General features: G+C 42.7%; 1 protein-coding gene across 2 annotated transcripts in view; it reads right to left on the bottom strand.

The window, feature by feature from the left end:
• Nucleotides 1-22,631, bottom strand: part of ADGRD1 (adhesion G protein-coupled receptor D1) — a 957,528-nt gene extending 934,897 nt beyond the window's left edge. For both annotated transcript variants that reach the window (XM_040416257.1, XM_040416258.1), the window contains exons 1-2: nucleotides 22,246-22,631; nucleotides 4,795-4,831 (exon numbers count right to left, since the gene is read on the bottom strand). In XM_040416257.1, the coding sequence (XP_040272191.1) occupies nucleotides 4,795-4,831; nucleotides 22,246-22,311 (103 nt within the window). In that variant the 5' untranslated portion in view covers nucleotides 22,312-22,631. The remainder of the gene's footprint in view (nucleotides 1-4,794; nucleotides 4,832-22,245) is intronic.
• Between the last annotated feature and the right edge of the window lie 3,621 nt (nucleotides 22,632-26,252).

Genomic DNA, 26,252 nt, shown 5'->3' with positions numbered 1-26,252 from the left:
GACTTGATGGGCATACAAGGGATGCTAGGTTAACCCTTCATAGGCATCTTATAAGTATCCTAATTTTAAACCTCACTTTCTCGTGACAGGACAGTTATTGTAAGTTTGCATAAAAGATGACTTCCGTGTAGTCCAGATTTCCTACATAAAACAAAATAAACAGGTTAAAAAACTTGCTGTATAGACCTGTACGACGGATATAACTTGTTTCAGGATTCTCAGTGGGCCCTTTACAGATGCCAGATCTTATAATAAGTGATAGCGGATTGCACAGCCAGAATCCTAAAAGGATGCACTGGAAGTAGAGGCTTTTATATTTACCATTAGAGACGTGACATAATGGCCACATAAAACTGTATTATTTTGTCTTAAAAAAGGAAATGGCTTTCTTCAGTAATTGTGACTGTACTTGTCCTTGACGTACGTACGGCAGGCCATAACAACAACCCCGCGCACAGCTGAAGTAGCATTTTGGCAATAGACAAGAATAACCTGATTCTTTTCTTATTTCCTTAGCAATTTCTCATCTCAGACGTCTTATTTGATACCTTAGATAACATCCACTATAAGAGCAGCAGGATCCGTACTGTATTATATAATATCTCTTGCTTTAACATTTACTGGCAGTAAACAGGCACAGATGTTAATAACTTCCCCTCACAAGGCATGAACTGTGCTTTATGATAACATTAAAATACTGCTGGATTTTTACATAAGTTTATAAAAAATATACATATATATATATATATATATATTGATTTTACTTCTACTTTTTTGAGAGTTTTCAGGAAGCTGTTTCCTAGCAACCTACTGTAACGGTGCGGTGTGGGGGAACACCGATGGGAAGCGTGAGTTGAAACTATGCCTTGATACTGGGATAAGGGAGCAGGACACCTCCTATTGCAACCCTGATCCTAGCCCTGAGGCTGGGTTCAGACCTGAGCGTATTTTATATGCGCGTTTAACGCGCATTTTTGTCGCGCGTTTTTTGCAATAGTAAACGCGCGTTTGACGCGCGTTTGTGTGATTGACTGCAGTGTCCTATGGCCACAAACGCGCGTCAAAACGCCCCAAAGAAGCTCAAGAACTTGTTTGAGCGTAGGGCGTTTTTCAGCGCGTTCAAACGCGCTGTAAAACGCTCAAGTGAGAACCAGGGCCATAGGGAAGCATTGGTTTTCATGTGTTGAGCGTTTTACAGCGCGTTTGAACGCGCTGTAAAACGCTCAAGTGTGAACCCAGCCTAAGGCCTCCTTTACACGGGCGTGTTTTCCTCGCAGGTGCAATGCGCGAGGTGAACGCATTGTACCCGCACTGAATCCGGACCCATTAATTTCAATGGGGCTGTGCAGATGAGCGGTGATGCGTTGCGTGAAAATCGCAGCATCCTCTATATTATGCGTTTTTTACGCAACACAGGCCCCATAGAAGTGAATGGGGCTGGGTGAAAATCGCAAGCATCTGCAAGCAAGTGTGGATGCGGTGCAATTTTCACACATGGTTGCTAGGTGACGATCGGGATGGGACCCGATGGACCATGTGATGAGCGAAGTGACGTCACCAAAGGTCTTTTTCCTCCCAGGTCCTCAAAGAAGAAGAAAGAAGACATGCCGGGCTGCGCGAACAAGTGGATGAGGTGAGTATAATTTTAATATTATTTTTTTTTAATCCCTCCATCTCTAATTTACTTAGCATTCTGTATTAAGAATGCTATTATTTTCCCTTATAACCATGTTATAAGGGAAAATAATAAAAATCTACACAACACCGATCCCAAACCCGAACTTCTGTGAAGAAGTCCGGGTTCAGGTCTGGGTACCAAACATGATGATTTTTCTCATTAAAATGCTTTGCACTTGCGCGTAAAAAGTCACGCATTTTCCCGCAACGCACCTGCATCTTTTTCCTACAATGCACCAGCAACGCCCGTGTGAAAGAGGCCTAACTCCTAACCATATGAGTGGACCCAGATAGTAGGAGGGCTCATACACAGGAACCTCGGACCCTGAGTCCCCCTGATGATCCCAGGAATTAGAGACGACCTCTTCCTCCACAACACGGATGAACAGGAGTCTCCACAGGCCTAGCAGCAAAGATAAGGGAAGACAGTGAACAGCAACTGGATCGGCAGGTAAGAACCCAGTGATACAACAACACACCGGAACAACAAGCACTTACCTTCCACAGCAACAGGGTGGAACACCAACACCAATAACTACCCCTGGACCCCTATGTGGACAGGATGCATGGCGACACCAGGCAGAGCTGCTCCTGCCCCCCCGGGAACCCAGGAAACCTCTCACCGAAGGCACAGACACAGGAAATGTCTAGCAACCATGCCGGACTACAAACACCAAACAGACCAGACATGGAACACCAAACTAGACATAACACACCCAGAACATAAACCAGAGCACATCATCCAATATACTCTATAGGATTTTAAAGGGGTTTCCGGGCTTTTAATATTTATGACCTATCATCGGGATAGATCATCAATATCAGATCGGTGGGGGTCTGACACCCGACACCCCTGTCGATCAGCTGTATGAGGAGACGGCGCTCACAGTGTGCACATGCCATCTCCGCTCTCTCTTCTTGCTCACCATAGACATAATAGCAGTAAGCAGGAAGAGAGACAGGAGACTGCACATGCTTACTGCACGCACCTTCCCTTCATACAGCTGACTGGCGGGGTGGCGGGTATCGGGCCCCGCCGATCTGATATTGATGACCTATCCAGACCAGAGAAATCCCTTAAAGACTTCCCGACAATTTCATATCTATGATTAACAGAACTCTGATAACGAAATCTAGCACTGAATTGTAGGGGGCATTCATGGTCAATAGTCTGTTAGAAAAGATGGTGCTAGTTCAATGTCTCACAAATAAGTGTTATTTAGGGGTGGGAAAATAGGATGTGTGGAAATAATCCGCCAGAACTTAGCCAGTGTCTGAAAGAGAAGCAGAATTTACACACTGTCTGACCGCTTTAGTTTGAGAAAGTTGGCTATGGTCTAAAGGAGACCGGGAGGGGGACAGTCTTGGCAGGAAGGTGCACTTGGCCTAATGCAAGGCCAGAAGGTGGATGTAGGTGAGCACCAGTTTAGGTTTGGAAATGTTTACTAAAGTGTGGCATCTACCACAATAATTTTGGGACTTAAAGGGGTTTTCTGAAAGTACAGTATTGATGACCTATCTTCAGTATGTATGGCACTATGCTTGGTATGCTGTGAGGAGCTCCAGTGAGCGCTGTGGCCTCTTAAAGCAGCTGATCAACAGGGGTGCCAAGAGTTGGACCCCCACCAATCTAATATTGATGGCCTACCCTTAGGATAGGTCATCAATATTGTACTCCTAGAAAAACCCTTTAAAGTTGGGGACCTTAGGGTTTATTGAGGAAGGGATAGAGTAGAGAGGTTCATACTGACAACAAACAATATTCAGTGTAATGTGTTTTTGACTTTGAGGGACAGTGAGTCAATTTGCTAATCACTTTTCTCTTTTCAGTTAAATGTGACACATTTAGCACATTTTCAAGTTCACAGACTCTGTATGGTCTGGAACCAGAAGTTAATCTTGCATGCATCAGAGAAGGAATCAGCACATACAGTATTTTATGGCCCACTACACGTGCAATACCGTCCAGGACAAAATGTTATAGTTGCAGATAACTCTACTGTTGAGGATTCAGCATAAGCTTAAAATGTCTAAATTAACTCTTTTTTAAGATCTACTATTGCATAAGCACTAGGACAAGGTGGCTAGAAACAACAGATTATAGTTTGTAGTAAAGGGAAATTACAACTGTTTTAGCCAATTAACAGGTGCCATTAGGACATAAAACACATTCCTGGTGGCACCTTCTGGGTTAGTTGTTTTACTTTCTTCATCAATAACTTGTTCCTGGGATTAGAAAGGACAATAAAGTGTTTTTGAAAAGACCATGTGCCACATTTTTGGATGAGCTTGTTCATGTACACACTCATGGCCAATCATAATGAACAATCCAATCACTGGTCTCAGCAGAAACATGCTGTACTACAGCATATGATTGCTGAGGCCACTGATTGGCTGCAGCAGTCACATGCCAGCTGCTTGCAAACATGAACTGTGGGGAACACCGGAGCTTCTGCACTGGATCAGCAGAGGATTGGAGAACTGATTATTTTTATTTATTACCATTCGCTTTCTACTTCTATCTACAAAATCCATTTAGATAGGAATACAACGGTGTCCATATATCTTCAATATCTGTTGGCCAAAGGCTTGTTTGATAGACAGCTATCTCTTCTGACTCTCCTATTACACATACGTGGTCAGATCTACTTGGCCAAGCATGTATGTGTTTTCAATGCAGAGAGAGAAGAAAGCCACTGCCAGACATATCTGATGGTAGCTTATCTCATGAGGAAAAAAAGGATCAGGTGTTAAAATTCTAAAATCTAAGACTAGTGGCACACTAGCGCCGGCGATCCGGCAGGCTGTTCCAGCACTACGGCATTGACAGAGGTTTGTAGGGCTCCATCCAGCACTAATCACTCTAATGGGGACCAGTCGAGATACGACTGCACCCGAGCAAATATGCCAACAGTCATCCGTAAGAAAACTGCTGCACAAAGAGAACAGCGTGCCGGATTGCCAGCGCTAATGTGCAACTAGCCTAATTCTTCCCCCAGGCTGGTCCTGCTGTTTGGTGGACAATATGTGTGAGCTCCTTTAGGCTTAATCACATAAACCTTGAATTCCAACTCTTCACTTCTTGAGTTGTGATAACAGAAAAAGAATAGTGCTTACCTGGATGAACCTGTGGCCGTGTGTAATTCCCATGAGCCTGTAATAGAAAAGACATCATTATTAAAGTAAATATATGAAGAGCAGAGGGTCCCTTAACAGTTTATTGATAGTTCTATGGATCCTTTCCCAGCAATGCTTCTACCAATTGGGTGCAAAATAAAAGAAAATGACAAAGCCTTTATCCACTACCTCTATATTTCTCTATTCTTTAGAAGCAAATATGTTAAAACCACTGTAATATACAGCACATAGCTACAGTCACATAGGCAGATTGGCATGCACAGATTTGCAGCACTCGTTTGGTGAGAATATTCTGTTAATATTAACAGGAATTTCTAGGGAAACTGTGATATATCAAAGCTCAATAGCCACTTCTTAAGCTTCCTCTGGCTCCTTTCTGTGCAATTAATCACTGCATTGTACAGCTGGAATATTTCTATGGGAAGTGTTTGAAGGAAATGGGTTTTCAAAGACTGAAAAGTTCAATGAACACAAAAAATGTAGAGACCTTCCTCAACACCTGTAGGTATAGCATTTGTAATGAACGACTGAAAAGGAATAACATTAATTCTGGACTTCAGACTGGATATCATCTTAAGGGTTGACCAGGAGCTGGGCTTTATTCATCATGCTATACTGTATAAAAAGATGAACAAGTAGTATACACTGCAGAAAATGTTTAACAAAATTGTATATATATATATATATATATATATATATATATATATACTGTATATATATATATATATATATATATATATATATACAATTACAGAAATGCCCATTAGACCTTATAAATTAATAATCCATGAATTAATAACTTAAAATAACTTAAGGCCTCATGCACACGGCCGTTGTTTTGGTCCGCATCCGAGCCGCAGTTTTGGCGGCTCGGATGCGGACCCATTCACTTCAATGGGGCCGCAAAAGATGCGGACAGCACTCGTGTGCTGTCCTCATCCGTTGCTCCGTTCCGTAGCCCTGCAAGAAAAAAATATAACAGGTCCTATTCTTCTCATTTTGTATTACAACACCTGTTGTATCCCTGTTCATAGGCTGGTCTGGTGTAATTTATACATCTCACCACTAGATGGGGATAGTACTTAGGTTATATAAATACTTAGGTCAGGCCTAGGGAGTGTAGATAAAGATTATAGATTAGGAGATTAGGAGAGATGAGAGGAGCAGAGCCAGTTGTTAAGCTGAGGCTACACACCACAGATTAGTGGGTGAAGTCAGATGCAGATATGAGGTAGAGCCAAGGTATGAGGCGCAGGAGAGCGTTTTCCTTCTGTGATCCTCTTAGTTCCTACATCCTACAACCAGAGGATAGTGTTTTTGTCCCTGGAAGAAGACCAAGCTAAAGAGAGACATCGGTGATAACAGCCACTACTTAAAGGGGTTATCCCATCATAATGATCACTGTTAAATCAGTTAATGATTTGACAGTGATCATTTTTGTAAATATACTTGATTAACAAATTCCCACCGTTTAGGAGAAAATTCATCCCCACTTACCTTATTGTTGTGACTCGGTCTCCCCTGGTTACGGCCACCGCTCTTCTCCAGAATCCCGATGGTCGCGCTTGCTCAGAAGACTCCTTCTTTTCTCCCGGCTGGGCTGCTCGCTGTCCTGAACGCGCACGCTGCCGCGCATGCGCGACTGTGACTTCTTCCCGGCCAGAATAGTACAGAGCTGCGAACGCGCACGCCGGCTCTGTACCATACTGGCCAGAAATAAGTCACATGGCGCATGCGCGGCAGCGTGCGCTTTCAGTCCAGCGCGCGGCCCGGCCAGGAGAAGACTTCAATCAAGATGAAGCCCGCCCCCAGCCAGAATCCAGGAAGTGAACGGCGCGGTGGCAGCAGGTAAGTATGAAAAGGCGAAGTGGGATAACCCCTTTAAGGCTTATTGGGCACCTTTGCACATGGTGGAGGACAATCTAGCTACAGGCAGCCTCAACATATATTGAAGACTACAGATTAGCTACCTGTTTAAGGGCTTGGAAGATACAGAAAAAATAGGACTGAGCATACCAAATAAGTATTACAGGCAACCTCACCAAATTCTACTGGTTTAAAAAGGACCTTCAAGCTAAGTTAAACCCAGCCAAACCTATGAACAGTGGATCAACAGAATTCCTCTAAATTGCAAAAGACTGTATTCTGTCCGGATGTATATGCCGCAATTGGAACCAACCTCAGTAAAAGTTGTGAGTTGTATCCTACCACTGTCCACTTCATTCTTTAATACTACTACAACTGGTTGTACCACCATTAACGGTACTGGCGTCACGACAAATACCACCAAGGGATCCAGCCGCCACAAGCACCCTAAACACCACTGCAATCAAGGGCACCTCAACCTCCATCTAGGCTGGTGCTTCCCTACCACAGAGTGTGCCCCGGAGGATTTGATGCTGTCTTCCTCAACACTGTGCTGCCGGCCCAGGGAGGCTTTCTGCTAACCGTGAGTAAACCAATGAACTGTGTTATTATTTGGCCCCTCATCGGCCCACGTGTTGCCCCTGCGGTTCTGGCTGGCTGCACGTGGCCCAGCTAAAAAAATATAACATGTCCTATTCTTGTCCGCATGAGGCCTAAGGCACATGAAAACTATTGCAAGTGGTGTGCACTATACTGAGAAAACTGTCTTGAGGCTGGTGGCACCAAAGAAACTCTAAATACAGCATTCAAAAAAGGACATGAGACATGCTATTAGAGAAAACTAGTGCCTGTGTGACCACGGTTCATGTAAAGATCAAAATCAAGACAAGAACAAGACCTGCAATTTTAAAGATTGATAACTGATATGGATGGAGATGTATGGAGTGGCAAACAATGAATCTGTATGAGGATGAGTGATTGCATACAGAGGGGATGACTGATGCATGTAAATGCTACTATCACCAACGTTCACGATCAGACAATTATTGGGAATGTTCAGTTTGATCCCAATAATTGCCTGGGAAATTTAAAAAGTACCTTAAAAGAGGTTTTCCCATCTCAGACAATGGGGGCATATCGCTAAGATATGACCCCATTGAATGATAGGTGCGGGTCCCAAGGGTGGGACCCACACCTATCAGACAATGGGGGCATATCTGGTAAATGCAGCTGGCAAAGTGAAGGAGGGTTCACCGCACATGCGCGACTGCCCTCCATTTATTTCTATGGGGCGGCCGAAAATAGCCGAGTGCTGGCTCGGCTATTTACGTCGGCCCCATAGAAGTGAATGGAAGCGGTGGTCACGCAAGCACGGTGCGCTCCCATTCATTTCTATGGGATGTCGAAAACAGCTGAGCACGTCGCTATTTTTGGTGGGCCAATAGGAATGCTTGGTGGTGGCCAGACCCGGCACTGCCAGCTACCACTTTGCCCGCTTCATTTTCAGAGGTGGGATCACCTATCAGACAATGGGGGCATATCCTAGCAATACACCTCCATTGTTTCAGATGGGAATAGCCCTTTAAGAGAACAGTTTTTGACACTTGGATGGATTTTTTGCGACTGTTGTGTCACAGTCACAGCATTGACTATCATTATAAAAATTGTCCCACAACAGTTCTGCGACAAGAAGTCACTTCACAAATAGAGCAACATGTAGCCCTAAACGGCTCCAGTAAACTCCACGTTTGCAAAGGGACAGATCATGGAGAGTTTTTCCTAAGACCATTCTGGAAGATCAGGTAAGGCTTTCCAAGTGACAAAAATGTGTACATCAATCTATCTTTTTTTTGTAGAATATTACACATGTATGATAAAATTTGCACTATATTTGCTAATGTAAACATGACTCCAAAATGACAGATTATAAATGCACCCCCTTATGTATCAACATGCCTGGGTGATTAGTGCATTAGTATTTTCTAATAAGTGGATGGCTTTATTACAACTCTATTACCAAGCGTATGGATAAATCCTTTAACTCCAAGCAGGCATAGCTCAGAGACATTTACATTTCTAATTTACTAGTTAATCCAAGTGTCAGTTTAAAGGTAAACACAGCTTGCGGTTATATTACATCTGAAGATCGCTAGTGGAGGAGACCGCTGCTATTATGTGCAGCGATCTCCTCCTCAGTATGGGAACGAGCAATCGCTAATGCCATTACTTGTCCTCATACTAGATCATGATTTGCCAAATTAGTATTTTTTAAGCGTTTGTTCGTTCAGTATTACACTGCCAGATCCACGCTAACGAGCATTCATATGAACATTTGTTAGCGATGATCTTCATGATTATCTTCTGGTGAAATAGGGCCTTTGGTCTGAGAACCTCAGTGTTAGGGCTCATGCACACGACCGTTATTTTGGTCCGCATCCGAGCCGTAGTTTTTGCGGCTCGAATGCGGACCCATTCACTTCAATGGGGCCGCAAAAGATGCGGACAGCACTCCATGTGCTGTTCGCATCCGTTGCTCCGTTCCGTAGCCCTGCAAAAAAAAAATATAACAGGTCCTATTCTGGTCTGTTTTGCGGACAAGAATAGGCATTTCTACAATGGGCCGCCCGTTCCGTTCTGCAAATTGCGGAAGGAACACGGGCGGCATCCATTTTTTGCGGATCCGCGGTTTGCAGACCGCAAAAAACAGAACGGTCATGTGCATGAGGCCTTAGGCTACATGCACACGATCGTATGTGTTTTGCGGTCTGCAAATTGCGGATTCACAAAAAAAAGTATGGCCTTCCGTATGGCATCCTTTTTTTTTGCGGATACATTGTAATAATGCCTATCCTTGTCCGCAAACTAGAATAGGAAATGCACAATTTTTTTGGCGGGGCAACGGAACGGACATACTGATGCGGACAGCAATGAAATGAATGGGTCCGCATCCTATCCGCAAAAAAAACGGAACAGACACGGAAACAAACAACGTTCGTGTGCATATAGCCTTAAGCCTCTTTCACACGAACGTGTGTCCCACGTGGCCGTTCTACGAACCGCAAATCACTTGAATGGGGTCCACGATCCATCCGTTCTGCAAAAAGATAGGACCAGTTTTATCTTTTTACGGAACGAAAGCACGGAACGGAACCCCACGAAAGCACTCTGTAGTGCTTTCGTTCTGTGGTTCCGTTCCGCACCGGATCTCCAGATTTGTGGACCCATTCAAGTGAATGGGTCCACATCCGTGATGCGGAATGCACACAGCTGCAATACGGCCACGGGGGACACACAGTCGTGTGCAAGAGGCCTTAGGGTTTTATCCACATCTATGTATGAAAATAAAAAGCTCCGCTTTTTAGAATTTCTACCATTTAGGTTCTGTATTGTATTCATTATTGTTGACTTTATTTTTGCTGTAAGTTTTTCTCAAATATTCCTTCTCTATTTTTTGTTAAAGAATTACAGTACCCATTAATTTTTTTTGCTGTTTTTGTAATGTTGCTGAAATATAAATGTAAAAAAAAACAGAACATGTATGCCCACGTGATCTATGGAAATATAGAATGCGCATTTTTAACCCTTTCATTAACCAACTTCCCAGAGCCATAACTTTTTATTTTTCAGTTCACATGGCTTGTTTTTTGCAATGGTACGTTTTATTGGCACTATTTAATACTGCATATGATGTAGTGGGCAGCTGGAAATAAATTCCAAATGGGGTGGAATTGGAAAAAAAAATGCAATTCTGCCACAGTTTTATGGCTTTTTTTTTTAATGGAATTCCCTATACAGTAAAATTGACCTGTTATCGTCATTCTCCAGGAAAGTACGATTACAATGATACTACACTTATAGTTTTTGTTTGCATTTTAATGCTGAAAAAAAATATCAACCTTAAAAAAAAATTATTTTTTATTTTCATCGCCATATTCTGACCCCTATAATTATTTTGTAATTATGTATATGGAGCTATATAGGAACTCGTTTTTAGTTTTCAGTGATACCATTTTGAAGTGTGTGTGACTTATTGATAATAATTTATTACATTTTTTGTGGGAGGTGGTGACAATAAATATTTTTTCTGTATGGGATAAATCCTGTTTTATTTTAATACTACCAGAATTGACATATACAGGGATACCTATAATGTGGCTTTTTTTATTGTTTATTTTTATTTTGGGGAAAGGGGAATGATTTGAACTTTTATTTTATGTTTTTATATTTTAAAAAAACTTTTTTATTTTTTACTTTTTTTAAGTCACCCTAGGTAACTATAACTTGCAATCATTAAATTACCAACTGTGTAATCCTGGTAATAGAGACTGCATACAAGTGCTGCTGGCTCATTAGCCACATCCCCACCCTCCTCTCATGTCTCCTCATTATCTCCATTCCCACAGAGATTCACCTGTATTCAGGATCATAATGAAAGATATTTGGGAATATATTTATTGCAAAGTAATTCCTGGAGAACCTCTTTAAAGGGAACCTGTCATCAACTTTATGCTGACCTCACTGAGGGCAGCATAAATTAGTGACAGAAATGCTGATTTCAGCGATGTGTCACTCATGAGTTAAAAGTAAGTGGTTACCGAGAACCAACATCATAATCATTGCAGCACATGCCATGAAAAGAGTCAAATCTACCTGAGAAGAGTCATGTTTATTCATAATCTCCTGATCTCCGCACCCATCTGCTGATAATTGGCAGTTCTCTCCTAGAGAGAAAGGGAGACAACTATGAAGAAGACTGTCAGTCATCAGCGGGTGGGCAGGGAGAGCAGGAATTCATGAATAACCATGAGTCTTCTCAGGTGGCCCTGACTCTTTTCCAGGAATGATTGTGATGTTGGTTCTCGGCAACCACTTACTTTTCTCTTATATATATAAAAATGAGTTTCTGTCTGGACGTCTGTCTGTCTGTTCTTTATGAATGACTAAACGACTGGACTGATCTTCACCAAATTTGGCACACTGGTACATCATGATTCCAGGAAGGTTTTAGACCAGGTCTCAGCTCTCTAGGACGTACCGTTCCTGAGATATTCCCAAAATATGACCTGCATTAGCCAATACAAGCCTGCAAGTCTTTCTCTTCAAATCCCAACTGCTATACACACAGTTTTACTCCAGGTTTCCATAACAACCCAGCCATTTCTCTTCACTGCTGTAGGTCAGCTTTAGGCTAAGGCTACAGGATGACAATAAGTCGCAAGACACATACGGCACAACTACGCTTCTACATGTATCCATCTTGTCGCAGTCGCAGCATGTCGCAGTGCGACACCATAGCCTATCATTATAGAAATTGTTGAGACAAATGTCACGCAACACATGTCGTCGTGTAGCCCTAACATTAAATGGGCGAGCACTGTGCAGGTCACTGTTAAAGAGGCAGACACTGTGTAGAGGTCACTGTTAAAGGGTCGGGTGCTGTGGAGGCCACTGTTAAGGGGGGGGGCACTGTGGAGGTCACTGTTAAAGAGGAGGGCACTGTGGAGGTCACTGTTAAAGAGGAGGGCACTGGGCAGGTCACTGTTAAAGGGGTGGGCTCTGTGGAGGTCACTGTTAAAGAGGCGGACACTGTGGAGGTTACTGTTAAAGGGGCAGGCACTGTAGAGGTCACTGTTAAAGGGGCAGACACTATGGAGGTCACTGCTAAGGGGGCAGAGGCCCCTATTAAAGGGGAAACTGCTGTGGCGGTCACTGTCAAGGGAGTAGGGTGCTGTGAAACTCTGTTAAAGGGGCAGGCTGCTGTGAAGGTCAAAGTTAAGGGGATGGGCTGCTGTGGAGGTCCCATTTTAAAGTGGCGGGGCACTGTGGGGGGGGTCAGTGTTAAGGGGTGGGGAACTGTGGAGTTCACTGTTATAGGGGCGGGTGCTGTAGATAATTGGCAGTTCTCTCCTAGAGAGAAAGGGAGACAACTATGAAGAAGACTGTCAGTCATCAGCGGGTGGGCAGGGAGAGCAGGAATTCATGAATAACCATGAGTCTTCTCAGGTGGCCCTGACTCTTTTCCAGGAATGATTGTGATGTTGGTTCTCGGCAACCACTTACTTTTCTCTTATATATATAAAAATGAGTTTCTGTCTGGACGTCTGTCTGTCTGTTCTTTATGAATGACTAAACGACTGGACTGATCTTCACCAAATTTGGCACACTGGTACATCATGATTCCAGGAAGGTTTTAGACCAGGTCTCAGCTCTCTAGGACGTACCGTTCCTGAGATATTCCCAAAATATGACCTGCATTAGCCAATACAAGCCTGCAAGTCTTTCTCTTCAAATCCCAACTGCTATACACACAGTTTTACTCCAGGTTTCCATAACAACCCAGCCATTTCTCTTCACTGCTGTAGGTCAGCTTTAGGCTAAGGCTACAGGATGACAATAAGTCGCAAGACACATACGGCACAACTACGCTTCTACATGTATCCATCTTGTCGCAGTCGCAGCATGTCGCAGTGCGACACCATAGCCTATCATTATAGAAATTGTTGAGACAAATGTCACGCAACACATGTCGTCGTGTAGCCCTAACATTAAATGAGCGAGCACTGTGCAGGTCACTGTTAAAGAGGCAGACACTGTGTAGAGGTCACTGTTAAAGGGTCGGGTGCTGTGGAGGCCACTGTTAAGGGGGGGGGCACTGTGGAGGTCACTGTTAAAGAGGAGGGCACTGTGGAGGTCACTGTTAAAGAGGAGGGCACTGGGCAGGTCACTGTTAAAGGGGTGGGCTCTGTGGAGGTCACTGTTAAAGAGGCGGACACTGTGGAGGTTACTGTTAAAGGGGCAGGCACTGTAGAGGTCACTGTTAAAGGGGCAGACACTATGGAGGTCACTGCTAAGGGGGCAGAGGCCCCTATTAAAGGGGAAACTGCTGTGGCGGTCACTGTCAAGGGAGTAGGGTGCTGTGAAACTCTGTTAAAGGGGCAGGCTGCTGTGAAGGTCAAAGTTAAGGGGATGGGCTGCTGTGGAGGTCCCATTTTAAAGTGGCGGGGCACTGTGGGGGGGGTCAGTGTTAAGGGGTGGGGAACTGTGGAGTTCACTGTTATAGGGGCGGGTGCTGTAGATAATTGGCAGTTCTCTCCTAGAGAGAAAGGGAGACAACTATGAAGAAGACTGTCAGTCATCAGCGGGTGGGCAGGGAGAGCAGGAATTCATGAATAACCATGAGTCTTCTCAGGTGGCCCTGACTCTTTTCCAGGAATGATTGTGATGTTGGTTCTCGGCAACCACTTACTTTTCTCTTATATATATAAAAATGAGTTTCTGTCTGGACGTCTGTCTGTCTGTTCTTTATGAATGACTAAACGACTGGACTGATCTTCACCAAATTTGGCACACTGGTACATCATGATTCCAGGAAGGTTTTAGACCAGGTCTCAGCTCTCTAGGACGTACCGTTCCTGAGATATTCCCAAAATATGACCTGCATTAGCCAATACAAGCCTGCAAGTCTTTCTCTTCAAATCCCAACTGCTATACACACAGTTTTACTCCAGGTTTCCATAACAACCCAGCCATTTCTCTTCACTGCTGTAGGTCAGCTTTAGGCTAAGGCTACAGGATGACAATAAGTCGCAAGACACATACGGCACAACTACGCTTCTACATGTATCCATCTTGTCGCAGTCGCAGCATGTCGCAGTGCGACACCATAGCCTATCATTATAGAAATTGTTGAGACAAATGTCACGCAACACATGTCGTCGTGTAGCCCTAACATTAAATGGGCGAGCACTGTGCAGGTCACTGTTAAAGAGGCAGACACTGTGTAGAGGTCACTGTTAAAGGGTCGGGTGCTGTGGAGGCCACTGTTAAGGGGGGGGGGCACTGTGGAGGTCACTGTTAAAGAGGAGGGCACTGTGGAGGTCACTGTTAAAGAGGAGGGCACTGGGCAGGTCACTGTTAAAGGGGTGGGCTCTGTGAAGGTCACTGTTAAAGAGGCGGACACTGTGGAGGTTACTGTTAAAGGGGCAGGCACTGTAGAGGTCACTGTTAAAGGGGCAGACACTATGGAGGTCACTGCTAAGGGGGCAGAGGCCCCTATTAAAGGGGAAACTGCTGTGGCGGTCACTGTCAAGGGAGTAGGGTGCTGTGAAACTCTGTTAAAGGGGCAGGCTGCTGTGAAGGTCAAAGTTAAGGGGATGGGCTGCTGTGGAGGTCCCATTTTAAAGTGGCGGGGCACTGTGGGGGGGGTCAGTGTTAAGGGGTGGGGAACTGTGGAGTTCACTGTTATAGGGGCGGGTGCTGTAGAGGTCACTGTTATGGGGGATACTTTTGATATCTTTTAACGACACACAGAAACATTAAATTAAATAGATGAAATATACCCGTGCGAAGCCGGGTCCTTCTGCTAGTAACCGCTGAAATCAACTCACCTGTCTCTACATTATTCTGCCATTAGTATGGGCAGCATAAAGTTTATGATAGGTTCCCTTTAATAACCATGACTCTTCTTAGACAGACCGTGACTCTACACTGCGTATCGGCTGTGATGATTATATAGCAAGTTCTCATCAACCAATTACTATTAGTTCATGAATGACAGACCTTTGAAATTAGCAGATATGTCACTATTTTACACTGCCCTCAGTGATGGCTGCATGCAATTGATGACAGGCTTCCTCTAAGGGCTAATTCAATTTCTGTATTACAGATCCATATTAAAGGGTTTTTCTGGGAGTACAATATTAAAGACCTATCCTCAGGATAGGTCATTATTATCAGATCAATGGAGGTCCAACTCTCTGAACCTTCACCGATCAGCTGTTGAAGAGATCATGCTGGTCCAGGAAGAACTGTGGCCTCCTCACAGCTAACCAAGCACAGCACTGTACACTGTATCAGGGTTGGGCTGGTCCACAAAAGTACCAGAAGATCCTCCGGTGGGCCCAGGCTCTGATAGCACAATGGGCATGGAACTGAGATGCATATAGACCATGTGACCGATAAATGTGATGACATTGGCCTAGGAAGAGCACACTGCGCCGGAGCCTCTTCAAACAGCTGATCATCAGGGTGTCGGGATCTGACCTCCTCAGATCATATAGTGACGAACTAGGCAGAAGTCCTGGAAAACACCTTTAATTAAATTTTTCATTGAAAAGATGTAATGCTAATACATTTAAATGGTCTTATTCCCGTTTCTGCTTTATATGTGCATTCATTTTTTTCAATGTACAGCATCTTCCAAGAGATCTATATTCATTGTTTTTAGCCCATTGAAGTCAATGGGTTAAATTTAAAAAGGCGATTTCCATATTTCTAGCCTGCCTGCCGCTACTTTATGCTACTCTCAGCGACAGCAGCGTAAAGTTGATGACAGGTCCTCTTTAAACTGTAACTCCTCATTTGTAGAGATTTCCTGCAAGCCTATAAAAAGATCAGTCAGATGTTCTTAGTAACTAACAACACTCCGTTACTCTGTCAGTACATAAATACTATTATACTTTCTGGGAGTCCTGATCAGGAGACCTGCCCAGTTATTCAGTGACATGAAGCAGAGGATGCCATTCAGCAGCCTAATAAGTAAGTTGGATTACAACCCCTTAGAGAGATGAAAGACTGACTATATGGGTTGTCTGATACCACTAAGAGATGACTGAGTGGACATTTAATTCAGGGCTTTATATTTATCGGTGATTCATTAAAGGTATGTCAGGATAGGAAGCATTCTACATCCACATATGACATGGTTCTAGGACTGCTTTTCTTAGAAATGCATCTATAGAAAACCATACCCTGATTCCACATGTAGTGGCAAGTGGCGAAAACCGCATCAAAGACACCACCGAATAGTGAACAATAGGACATGAGTAAATAAAAAAAATACAGCAGCACACACTGAAAACCATACAGTTTTCAGCACCACTATGAGAATGAGATTTCATAAAATACAATTAACTGCAGGATAAGGCTACATGCACACGACCGTATGTGTTTTGCAGTCCGCAAATTTCAGATCCGCAAAAAAAAAAACGGATGACATCCATATGCCATCCGTTTTTTTTTTTGGCGGATCCATTGTAACAATGCCGAAAACAGACAAGAATAGGACATGTTCTATTTTTTTTTGTGGGGATACGGAACGGGCATACTGAATTGGTCCGCATCCTATCCGCCAAAAGAACGGACTCGGAAACAAACAACGTTCGTGTGCATAAGGCCTAAAGCAGCAAAAAGACTACAGTCTCAAGAATACAATCTCGTACAAGGGAATGTAGCTCTAGGGACTGTGGTGGTAGCAGTTGCACCTAGGCCTGGGGTCTGAAAGGGCCCAAAGACCCCTCTGCCACCTAAAAAGACACCAGCATTATAAAGTGCATATAATTGTGAGGAGTCCTGGTACAGATGTATACTGCAAAACCGTGTGCACACAGCCCATACATTAGCTCACAGTCTTTACAGAAATGCCTTTAGTTCCATTTTTATATAGTTTATACATAACCTTAAAGATTTAAATCTTCATATATATGGGACAGAATGGGTTTTCTTATAGATCCCCCATTGCGGTTCAGACGTTCACCACATCCATGCCGGTCTCCACTTCCTGGTCCTAACTTGACTCACAAGAAACGGCAGGAGATACCAGCTCAGCCAATCACTGGCCGCAGTACCATGATTGGCTGAGCAGGCTTCTCTGGCCATTTCCTGCATGCTGAGCTAGGACTAGGAAGTGGCTAACACCAGAAATATTTAACATTCTGTCCCTGAGATTGTGATAGTATGATAAAGGTGTGAAGAGAAGTACCACAGCACTCTTTATGCTTCAAAGTATGGTCCAGACGCACATATGTCCATGCTCCTTCTCTAATAAACTGAAGAAGGTCAGAGATTGACCGAAACGTTCTGTGATATATGAGCATTAGCATTATAAATAATTAATTGATCTGGACCTGATTAAATAAATGTGAATATATACACGAATAAAGCTAACCTTTTAAGCATAAAGAGTGACGTGGTACTTCTCTTCATCAACTGTGGCTTTGGCCTTCCATGGGCACCAAAACTATCCACAGAATGCAGGTGTCAACTCCTTGTCAAGGAGAATATATCTACTGTATCTCCATACAGCTGACACACGGACGTGGCCATCTACATAGTTAGTTCATAGAGTCGGCTACAGTCCCCAAGATCTCAGCTGAAGGCTGTTAAAATGAACCAAAAATTAATGTTCTTGTCCTGTGACTACAGGTTTATAACTGATATAGGCTGGTATAGGCTAACTACTTAATATCGAATAACTTTTACCATTATACATATATATTCATTTCTGTAAGAATTAAACTGATAAAGCGCACGAGTCAAAAAAAGGAATATTTGAAATTTCCAGCGTGAAGAGAGCTTAACGTTGTCTTGTTGGCATTGAAAGGGTTAGCCCAGCCGTGATGCGCAGTAGGATGTACAGTAAATGACCTTGCCTGCATTGAGTTACCATCTGACAATTAACACACAACTAATTATGGCCCATTAAAATAGTTAATGCTTAATATGTTGTTTGGGCTTTATGTTTGCATTGCTGATCTTCTCACCAGATCACTTAGCTAAGGAAAGCATTGATCTTAAAAAGACAAATATACTGCGGCTTTCACCCTGGTGCTGGCCAGTTGACAATGAGAATGGATGCAACATATTGCAGGCAGACATGACTTCTGCCCTGCTAGAGGTACAGTAATGTCCCAGTTAGGAGAGACTAGAAGCTAATGCTGAACCGTCCTGTGATGAAGTGGGAATTATACAGTACTTGTCTGACATGCCATTTACTTGTAGATTTTTGTTTCTGACCAGTATAAAAGCTCATGTACCAAGGTATATTGGTTAAGCAAATTGTCATGAAGGCATGTTTGAAGTGGTGACATTAGCATTACATGCACCCTGTGTACTAACTGCAATACTGAGAGGTAGGGGTCATTCACACTTCCATATCACAGATCCCTATAAATTCTGTATTCTTCATTGACAAAAAATAGTGCGCATTTAAAGGGGACCTGTCATCACAAAATGCAATGTAAAGCAGGCAGCGTGGTTTAGAGCAGGAGAAGCTGAGCAGATTGATGTATCATTTTGTGAGCAAAAGATTCAGTATGAAGTGTAATTTATGCATTTATATCTCTGCTTTTTCTGCGCTCAAGATGGCCCATTCAGCTATTATGAGTGATTGATAGCATTCTCTGTGTAACTGTGTATACATAGATAGCAGTCAGTCACTGATACAGTCAGGTCCATAAATATTGGGACATCGACACAATTCTAACATTTTTGGCTCTATACACCCCCACAATGAATTTGAAATGAAACAAACAAGATGTGCTTTAACTGCAGACTGTCAGCTTTAATTTGAGGGTATTTACATCCAAATCAGGTGAACGGTGTAGGAATTACAACAGTTTGCATATGTGCCTCCCACTTGTTAAGGGACCAAAAGTAATGGGACAATTGGCTTCTCAGCTGTTCCATGGCCAAGTCTGTGTTATTCCCTCATTATCCCAATTACAATGAGCAGATAAAAGGTCCAGAGTTCATTTCAAGTGTGCTATTTGCATTTAAAATCTGTTGCTGTCAACTCTCAAGATGAGATCCAAAGAGCTGTCACTATCAGTGAAGCAAGCCATCATTAGGCTGAAAAAACAAAACAAACCCATCAGAGAGATAGCAAAAACATTAGGTGTGGCCAAAACAACAGTTTGGAACATTCTTAAAAAGAAAGAACGCACAGGTGAGCTCAGCAACACCAAAAGACCCGGAAGACCACGGAAAACAACTGTGGTGGATGACCGAAGAATTCTTTCCCTGGTGAAGAAAACCCTTCACAACAGTTGGCCAGATCAAGAACACTCTCCAGGAGGTAGGTGTATGTGTGTCAAAGTCAACAATCAAGAGAAGACTTCACCAGAGTGAATACAGAGGGTTCACCACAAGATGTAAACCATTGGTGAGCCTCAAAAACAGGAAGGCCAGATTACAGTTTTCCAAACGACATCTAAAAAAGCCTTCACAGTTCTGGAACAACATCCTATGGATAGATGAGACCAAGATCAACTTGTACCAGTGATGGGAAGAGAAGAATATGAAGAAGGACAGGAACTGCTCATGATCCTAAGCATACCACCTCATCAGTGAAGCATGGTGGTGGTAGTGTCATGGTGTGGGCATGTATGGCTGCCAATGGAACTGGTTCTCTTGTATTTATTGATGATGTGACTGCTGACAAAAGCAGCCGGATGAATTCTGAAGTGTTTCGGGCAATATTATCTGCTCATTTTCAGCCAAATGCTTCAGAACTCATTGGACGGCGCTTCACAGTGCAGATGGACAATGGCCCAAAGCATACTGCAAAAGCAACCAAAGAGTTTTTTAAGGGAAAGAAGTGGAATGGTATGCAATGGCCAAGTCAATCACCTGACCTGAATCCGATTGAGCATGCATTTTACTTGCCAAAGACAAAACTGAAGGGAAAATGCCCCAAGAACAAGCAGGAACTGAAGACAGTTGTAGTAGAGGCCTGGCAGAGCATCACCAGGGATGAAACCCAGCGTCTGGTGAGGTCTATGCGTTCCAGACTTCACGCTGTAATTGACTGCAAAGGATTTGCAACCAAGTATTAAAAAGTGAAAGTTTGATTTATGATTATTATTCTGTCCCATTACTTTTGGTTCCTTAACAAGTGGGAGGCACATATGCAAACTGTTGCAATTCCTACACCGTTCACCTGATTTGGATGTAAATACCCTCAAATTAAAGCTGGCAGTCTGCAGTTAAAGCACATCTTGTACGTTTCATTTCAAATCCATTGTGGTGGTGTATAGAGCCAAAAATGTTAGAATTGTGTCGATGTCCCAATATTTATGGACCTGACTGTATATGTACACGGGGGAGGTGTTATCAGTGATTGATAGCATTCTCTGTGTATGTGTGTATACATAGATAGCCATCAGTCATTGATATCTGTACACAGGGGAAGGTGTTATCAGTGATTGATAGCATTCTCTGTGTAAGTGTGTATACATAGATAGCTGTCAGTCACTGATAGCTCTACACGGAGGAGGTGTTATCAGTGATTGATAGCATTCTCTGTGTAAGTGTACATACATAGATAGCCATCAGTCATTGATATCTGTGCACAGGGGAAGGTGTTATCAGTGATTGATAGCATCTATTGTGTAATTGTGTATACATAGATAGTTGTGTACCCGTGTACAACTGAACTCATTTAAGCAGAGTCTTAAATGTATAAAATAAAAGTTTTACTGAACTTTTCCGACAAAACTATATATCAATCTGCTTGTCTTTTCCTGCTCTATCACATGCTGCCAACAGATTAAGCTGTATTTCATGGTGACAAGTTTCTTGTAAATAGTTTTATTCACATTTTCACTTTTTATGCATCTTTCAATATACAGAATGTTTCAAAAGATTTGTATTGGCACTGTTTTTATCCTATAGAAGTTAATAGGCTAAATTTAAACCTACATATTCCCTATTTGCATAGTTCACATGGGTGTATTTGTCCTAATTTTTTTATAACCATATTTCAGCAACATTCCAAAAACAGGAAAAAAAAATTGTTAACCTTTTTAAAAAAAAAAAAAACAGATGAACTATAGATGAAAAATAGAAAACATACATCAGAATACTGAAGAAAAACAGATACAATATGGAATAAAAAAATGGGACAAAAAATCCAGTCCATATTGCAGGTCCATATTTTCATGAGCAAATATGAAGGAGCCCTTACACATTCGACTTGTACAGACTGCAATATGCTCAGAAACCGCAATACTATGTATGGAGGAAAACTGGCAAAATCTACGAAAGCTGTCATAAGAAGTCTCTGGAGCAACATATACTTCCAATATTGAGCCATTTTTAGGAATTCAGTGTACAACTGAGACAAATTCTTGTTTTTCAAGATTAGAAAGTGATTACACCCTTAGGCTTCATGCACATTTTATATAATACGGTGCCCATAAAGTGCTATGGCCATTTGCAGTATCTCCGTATGCCATTTTATACGGAGGCAAACACAGGTTTTTCTCACAAAATCATTAGAAATGGTAACAAGCTTCAACACAGCAAATCCTGTTCCGCACCATGGTGCATGCTCCCTGCCAGGTATATGAGCTCCTAGTATGTACAAAACAATAATGGCGCTTGAAATAGTCACTATAACCATTTTATTGGTCCATATGTATGACCATTGTCTGCTTTTTGCACAGAACAAAAAAATTGATGCACACCTACAACATAATAGAGAGAGCTTTTAGTACAAGCTTCACTTGTCTCGATTAGTCAGAAAATATTAAAATTCCTTACTTCCTTTTAAAATTTTGAGCGACTGTCTGACAAATATTTTCAAAGAAAATAAGGCACAGATGAAATTAATGTGTGAGCTGTCTTCTGGAACTTACAGAGAAGTAAAGGAAAGAAGAGTATAGACAAAAGTATAACATAAGAGAAGTAGTTGTCCCAAACTGCTTAGAGGTATTCTGCCAGAGTCCTTCATCTGTGACAGAACTACAAGTCACAGTACACCTGCTTGTAGATCCAGATATTTACCTGATTTCCATATGGTCTCAACACCAGAAAAGCAATCCAAGAGAAGAAATGCAGCGAGCTCCCCATGACTGGGTCCTTGAGACAACTAAGGTGTCAGGTCTTCAGAACTAATATCCTCAGATGTGAAGTTGCTCTGTGGTCTAGCCTTGGTCAGAAAGTGATTACACTAAGGAGTCATTGACCCCTAGGAGATGCAGGGACCTCAGGCTGGTACATTTCTCACTTTGCTGCGATAAAAGCCTCCACTTCTCACTTCTCTGATGGGCAGAGATATCCCAACATGAGTGATTGCAGGTAAATACAGAAGAACTCAGCCCTTAACACTCAGAACATGTACTCTTCATCCTGTCACCACTAAGGAATGTGAGTCCAGACCCTGACAATGTGTATTCACCTCCATCCCACCAAATCCAGGGTGGGGAGAAGCCCTTAGTGATGTCATGTTCACTCCTCAAACTTTGTCCTATTCCACAACACTATTTATAACCTCACATTACTAGCTCTGTTCTGGGTCCTAACACCAGCCTGCTGGAGACAACAGTAACCAGAACACAGGCATATAACAACTCTTTATACTATTGCAATATGCTGTGTTATTCCCTTGTAAATAAGCCTAAAACTGCCTAACAGCTGCATAAAGTACAGGAGCAGGGTACTGAAATGGAGCTGCAACTTTGTAGAAACTTTAAAGTTTAGGAAATCACTTAAATAGCAAACCCATAGAAATCAGAATTGCTCCTTTTTCATGGAAAATCAATATGACAATAACCTGTAGGAGGACTGTATATCACCAGAATATAGACAGCTGTTACAGAAGCCTGCATTCTCTCTATCCACTTCATACATGGGTTGCTGATGCACAATACATTATGAAAGAAACACCCTGCATCCTGCTGATGTCGCCTGCATTGCAAACATGTAATGCAAGGAATATCTTCTCTTGTGAGGGTCCCCTTTAAGCAAGAAGAAGCTTACAGACCAAATAAAATTAATCAGTCGAACTTTACTAAACACAGTTGGAATTACATACAGTACAGACCAAAAGTTTGGACACACCTTCTCATTCAAAGAGTTTTCTTTATTTTCATGACTATGAAAATTGTAGATTCACACTGAAGGCATCAAAACTATGAATTAACACATGTGGCATTATATACATAACAAACAAGTGTGAAACAACTGAAAATATGTCATATTCTAGTAGCCACCTGTTGCTTTGATTACTGCTTTGCACACTCTTGGCATTCTCTTGATGAGCTTCAAGAGGTAGTCCCCTGAAATGGTTTTCACTTCACAGGTATGCCCTGTCAGGTTTAATAAGTGTGATTTCTTGCCTTATAAATGTCGTTGGGACCATCAGTGGCAATGAGGAGAAGTCAGGTGGATACACAGCTGATAGTCCTACTGAATAGACTGTTAGAATTTGTATTATGGCAAGAAAAAAGCAGCTAAGTAAAGAAAAACGAGTGGCCATCATTACTTTAAGAAATGAAGGTCAGTCAGTCAGCCGAAAAATTGGGAAAACTTTGAAAGTAAGGGCTATTTGACCATGAAGGAGAGTGATGGGGTGCTGCGCCAGATGACCTGCCCTCCACAGTCACCGGACCTGAACCCAATCGAGATGGTTTGGGGTGAGCTGGACCGCAGAGTGAAGGCAAAAGGGCCAACAAGTGCTAAGCATCTCTGGGAACTCCTTCAAGACTGTTGGAAGACCATTTTAGGGGACTACCTCTTGAAGCTCATCAAGAGAATGCCAAGAGTGTGCAAAGCAGTAATCAAATTAAAAGGTGGCTACTTTGAAGAACCTAGAATATGACATATTTTCAGTTGTTTCACACTTGTTTGTTATGTATTTAATTCCACATGTGTTAATTCATAGTTTTGATGCCTTCATAGTCATGAAAATAAAGAAAACTCTTTGAATGAGAAGGTGTGTCCAAACTTTTGGTCTGTACTGTATGTCAAGCAAAGCATACTGGTAACAGTACTGTATGAGTACAATAAACCTGCCAGTTTCAGGACATACAGAATGGCAAAATTTCACCGTTCAACTTAGTGGCGTTCATCAAACCACATAGCAGGTCTTCTTCACCCTTTCACACCAAGTCCCTACCTAAGGTTCTCACTTTGCCACCTCTCCTACTGCCCACTCTAAGCAGGACTGCAACACCAAGCCACATCACTTCAGGTCTTGTTTGGCAATAGAGCCATACTGCGCCCCTCTTAAAGACTCACTTCCATCTGATGGCCGATCTCTATCCTTCGCACTGTACACTGTTTTTTGTCTCTTTTGGTCACTGCCAGTCTCCAGCTGACTATGTACCAGTATATCTTACACTCAGACCTTTAGCACACCACCTCCCACATAACACCAACACTTTCCACTAATGGTGCACAAACTCTTTTTTTTATGGGTTCTCCCCTGCCCCTCCTGTCAATGTGATAGCACAGCGTATTGTCACTACTACACCCTGCCCCTAGTCAGCACTAGCCTGGACCTAGCCAGTTCATTGTAACTCCAATATAAGTGCCACTCTGTAAAACGGATATGTAGCAGTCCATTATCTGAAGGTATGAGGTTATTCAAGTCATCCCTCTTACAAACGCATGGGATATGAAATGCCCTTATAGGCAAGCAAGTTCTGATCAGATGACTCCTGCTTTGAAGGGAAATATTTCTGATACCTATATAATAAAGAATCCCTAATAGAGTGCAGTTACACCCGTTTCACATTTGCATTTACCATCTCCGGCAGGCTGTTCCAGCAGGGAGCAGTCTGCCAGAGATATCTGGATCAGGCACTGCCGGACGCTACCTGACTCCCGTCAGGCATCTTTCGCTATAATGGGGATCAGAGGAGATCTGGCCGCAACCTGGAATACATGCTGAGAATCAACTGGACGAAAATCGCTTCACCCATAGTGAATGGGGCCGGACGGCGATGCGGTAACTTCTGGCAATGCCGGAATGCAGAGAGATCTGGCAGGCTCTTCCCTGCTGGAACAGACTGCTGGATCTCAAAGCACTAGTGTGAAACTAGCCTAAGGAGAATTTTTTCACTACTTATCAACCACTCCCAACACATTCGCTGAGGAGTAATACAATAGATTTAGTATTACCATCAATCATATTGGCTCAATCATCTATGTGAAAATTATATAGAGGGACAGGAAATAATCCTGGGTAGACAACAGTATTCAGCTAGATATCACCTTTTGTATACAGCACCATCTATTCTCAAGGTAGACCACTAGTTGACATAAAGTGGGTTGTTCCAGAGACCTCCGGCAAACAGCTGTTTTTGCTCAGAAAACAACTGGCCAGGAAAGTGTTACATATAATATATGGACAGCTTTAGTCCTTAGACTAAGATCCGCTACTCCACTCCACCTGTCATGAAACTACACCTCGTACGACACACGCTTACTCAGCAGTTTTTTGGAACTATTGTAAAAATGAATGGAAGATGCCTGGATCGTAGTGTCACAACAGCTAGAGGTCTGGAAGTTGCGGACCCCTGCCCTGCTTGTTAGCAACTCTCCACTCCCAAGCAGAATCCCTGTCTATGATGTACTATGAAAATAAGATCATCATAAAGTGTCTTCCTTTAGGGACACCAGCTGTCATCTGTAATCTAAAGAAGAACTTGGCAGCAACAAGTGTTTAATTTCCCTGAAGCACCACAGGCAAAATAAGCATTACACTGTGCCCATTCAAATCAGGACAGTCCAGGTCCTCCAGAGCAAGAGAGGCTCTTTATAACCACTCTGGCCAAGAGGTAAGGATCCTGAACAGAAGATCCCCTCCATCAACTCAGAATTTCTTAGTGGAAAATATGAAAACTGGTCTTCTAAACAGGACAATCCCTTTAATGAACTTACAAGACAGAAAGTCTACTGCAGTGCCTTGAAATAGTGTTCACTTTTCCACATTTCTTCACATTACACCCACAAAGTTAAATGCATTTCATTGGGATTTGATAGACCAAAACAAAGTAGCAAGTATG

This window comes from Bufo bufo, chromosome 2 (genome assembly GCF_905171765.1).
Source record: "Bufo bufo chromosome 2, aBufBuf1.1, whole genome shotgun sequence".
NCBI lineage: Eukaryota > Metazoa > Chordata > Amphibia > Anura > Bufonidae > Bufo > Bufo bufo.
The sequence above is the reverse complement of the archived record's forward strand: the minus strand, read 5'-3'. Positions and strand labels throughout refer to the sequence as shown.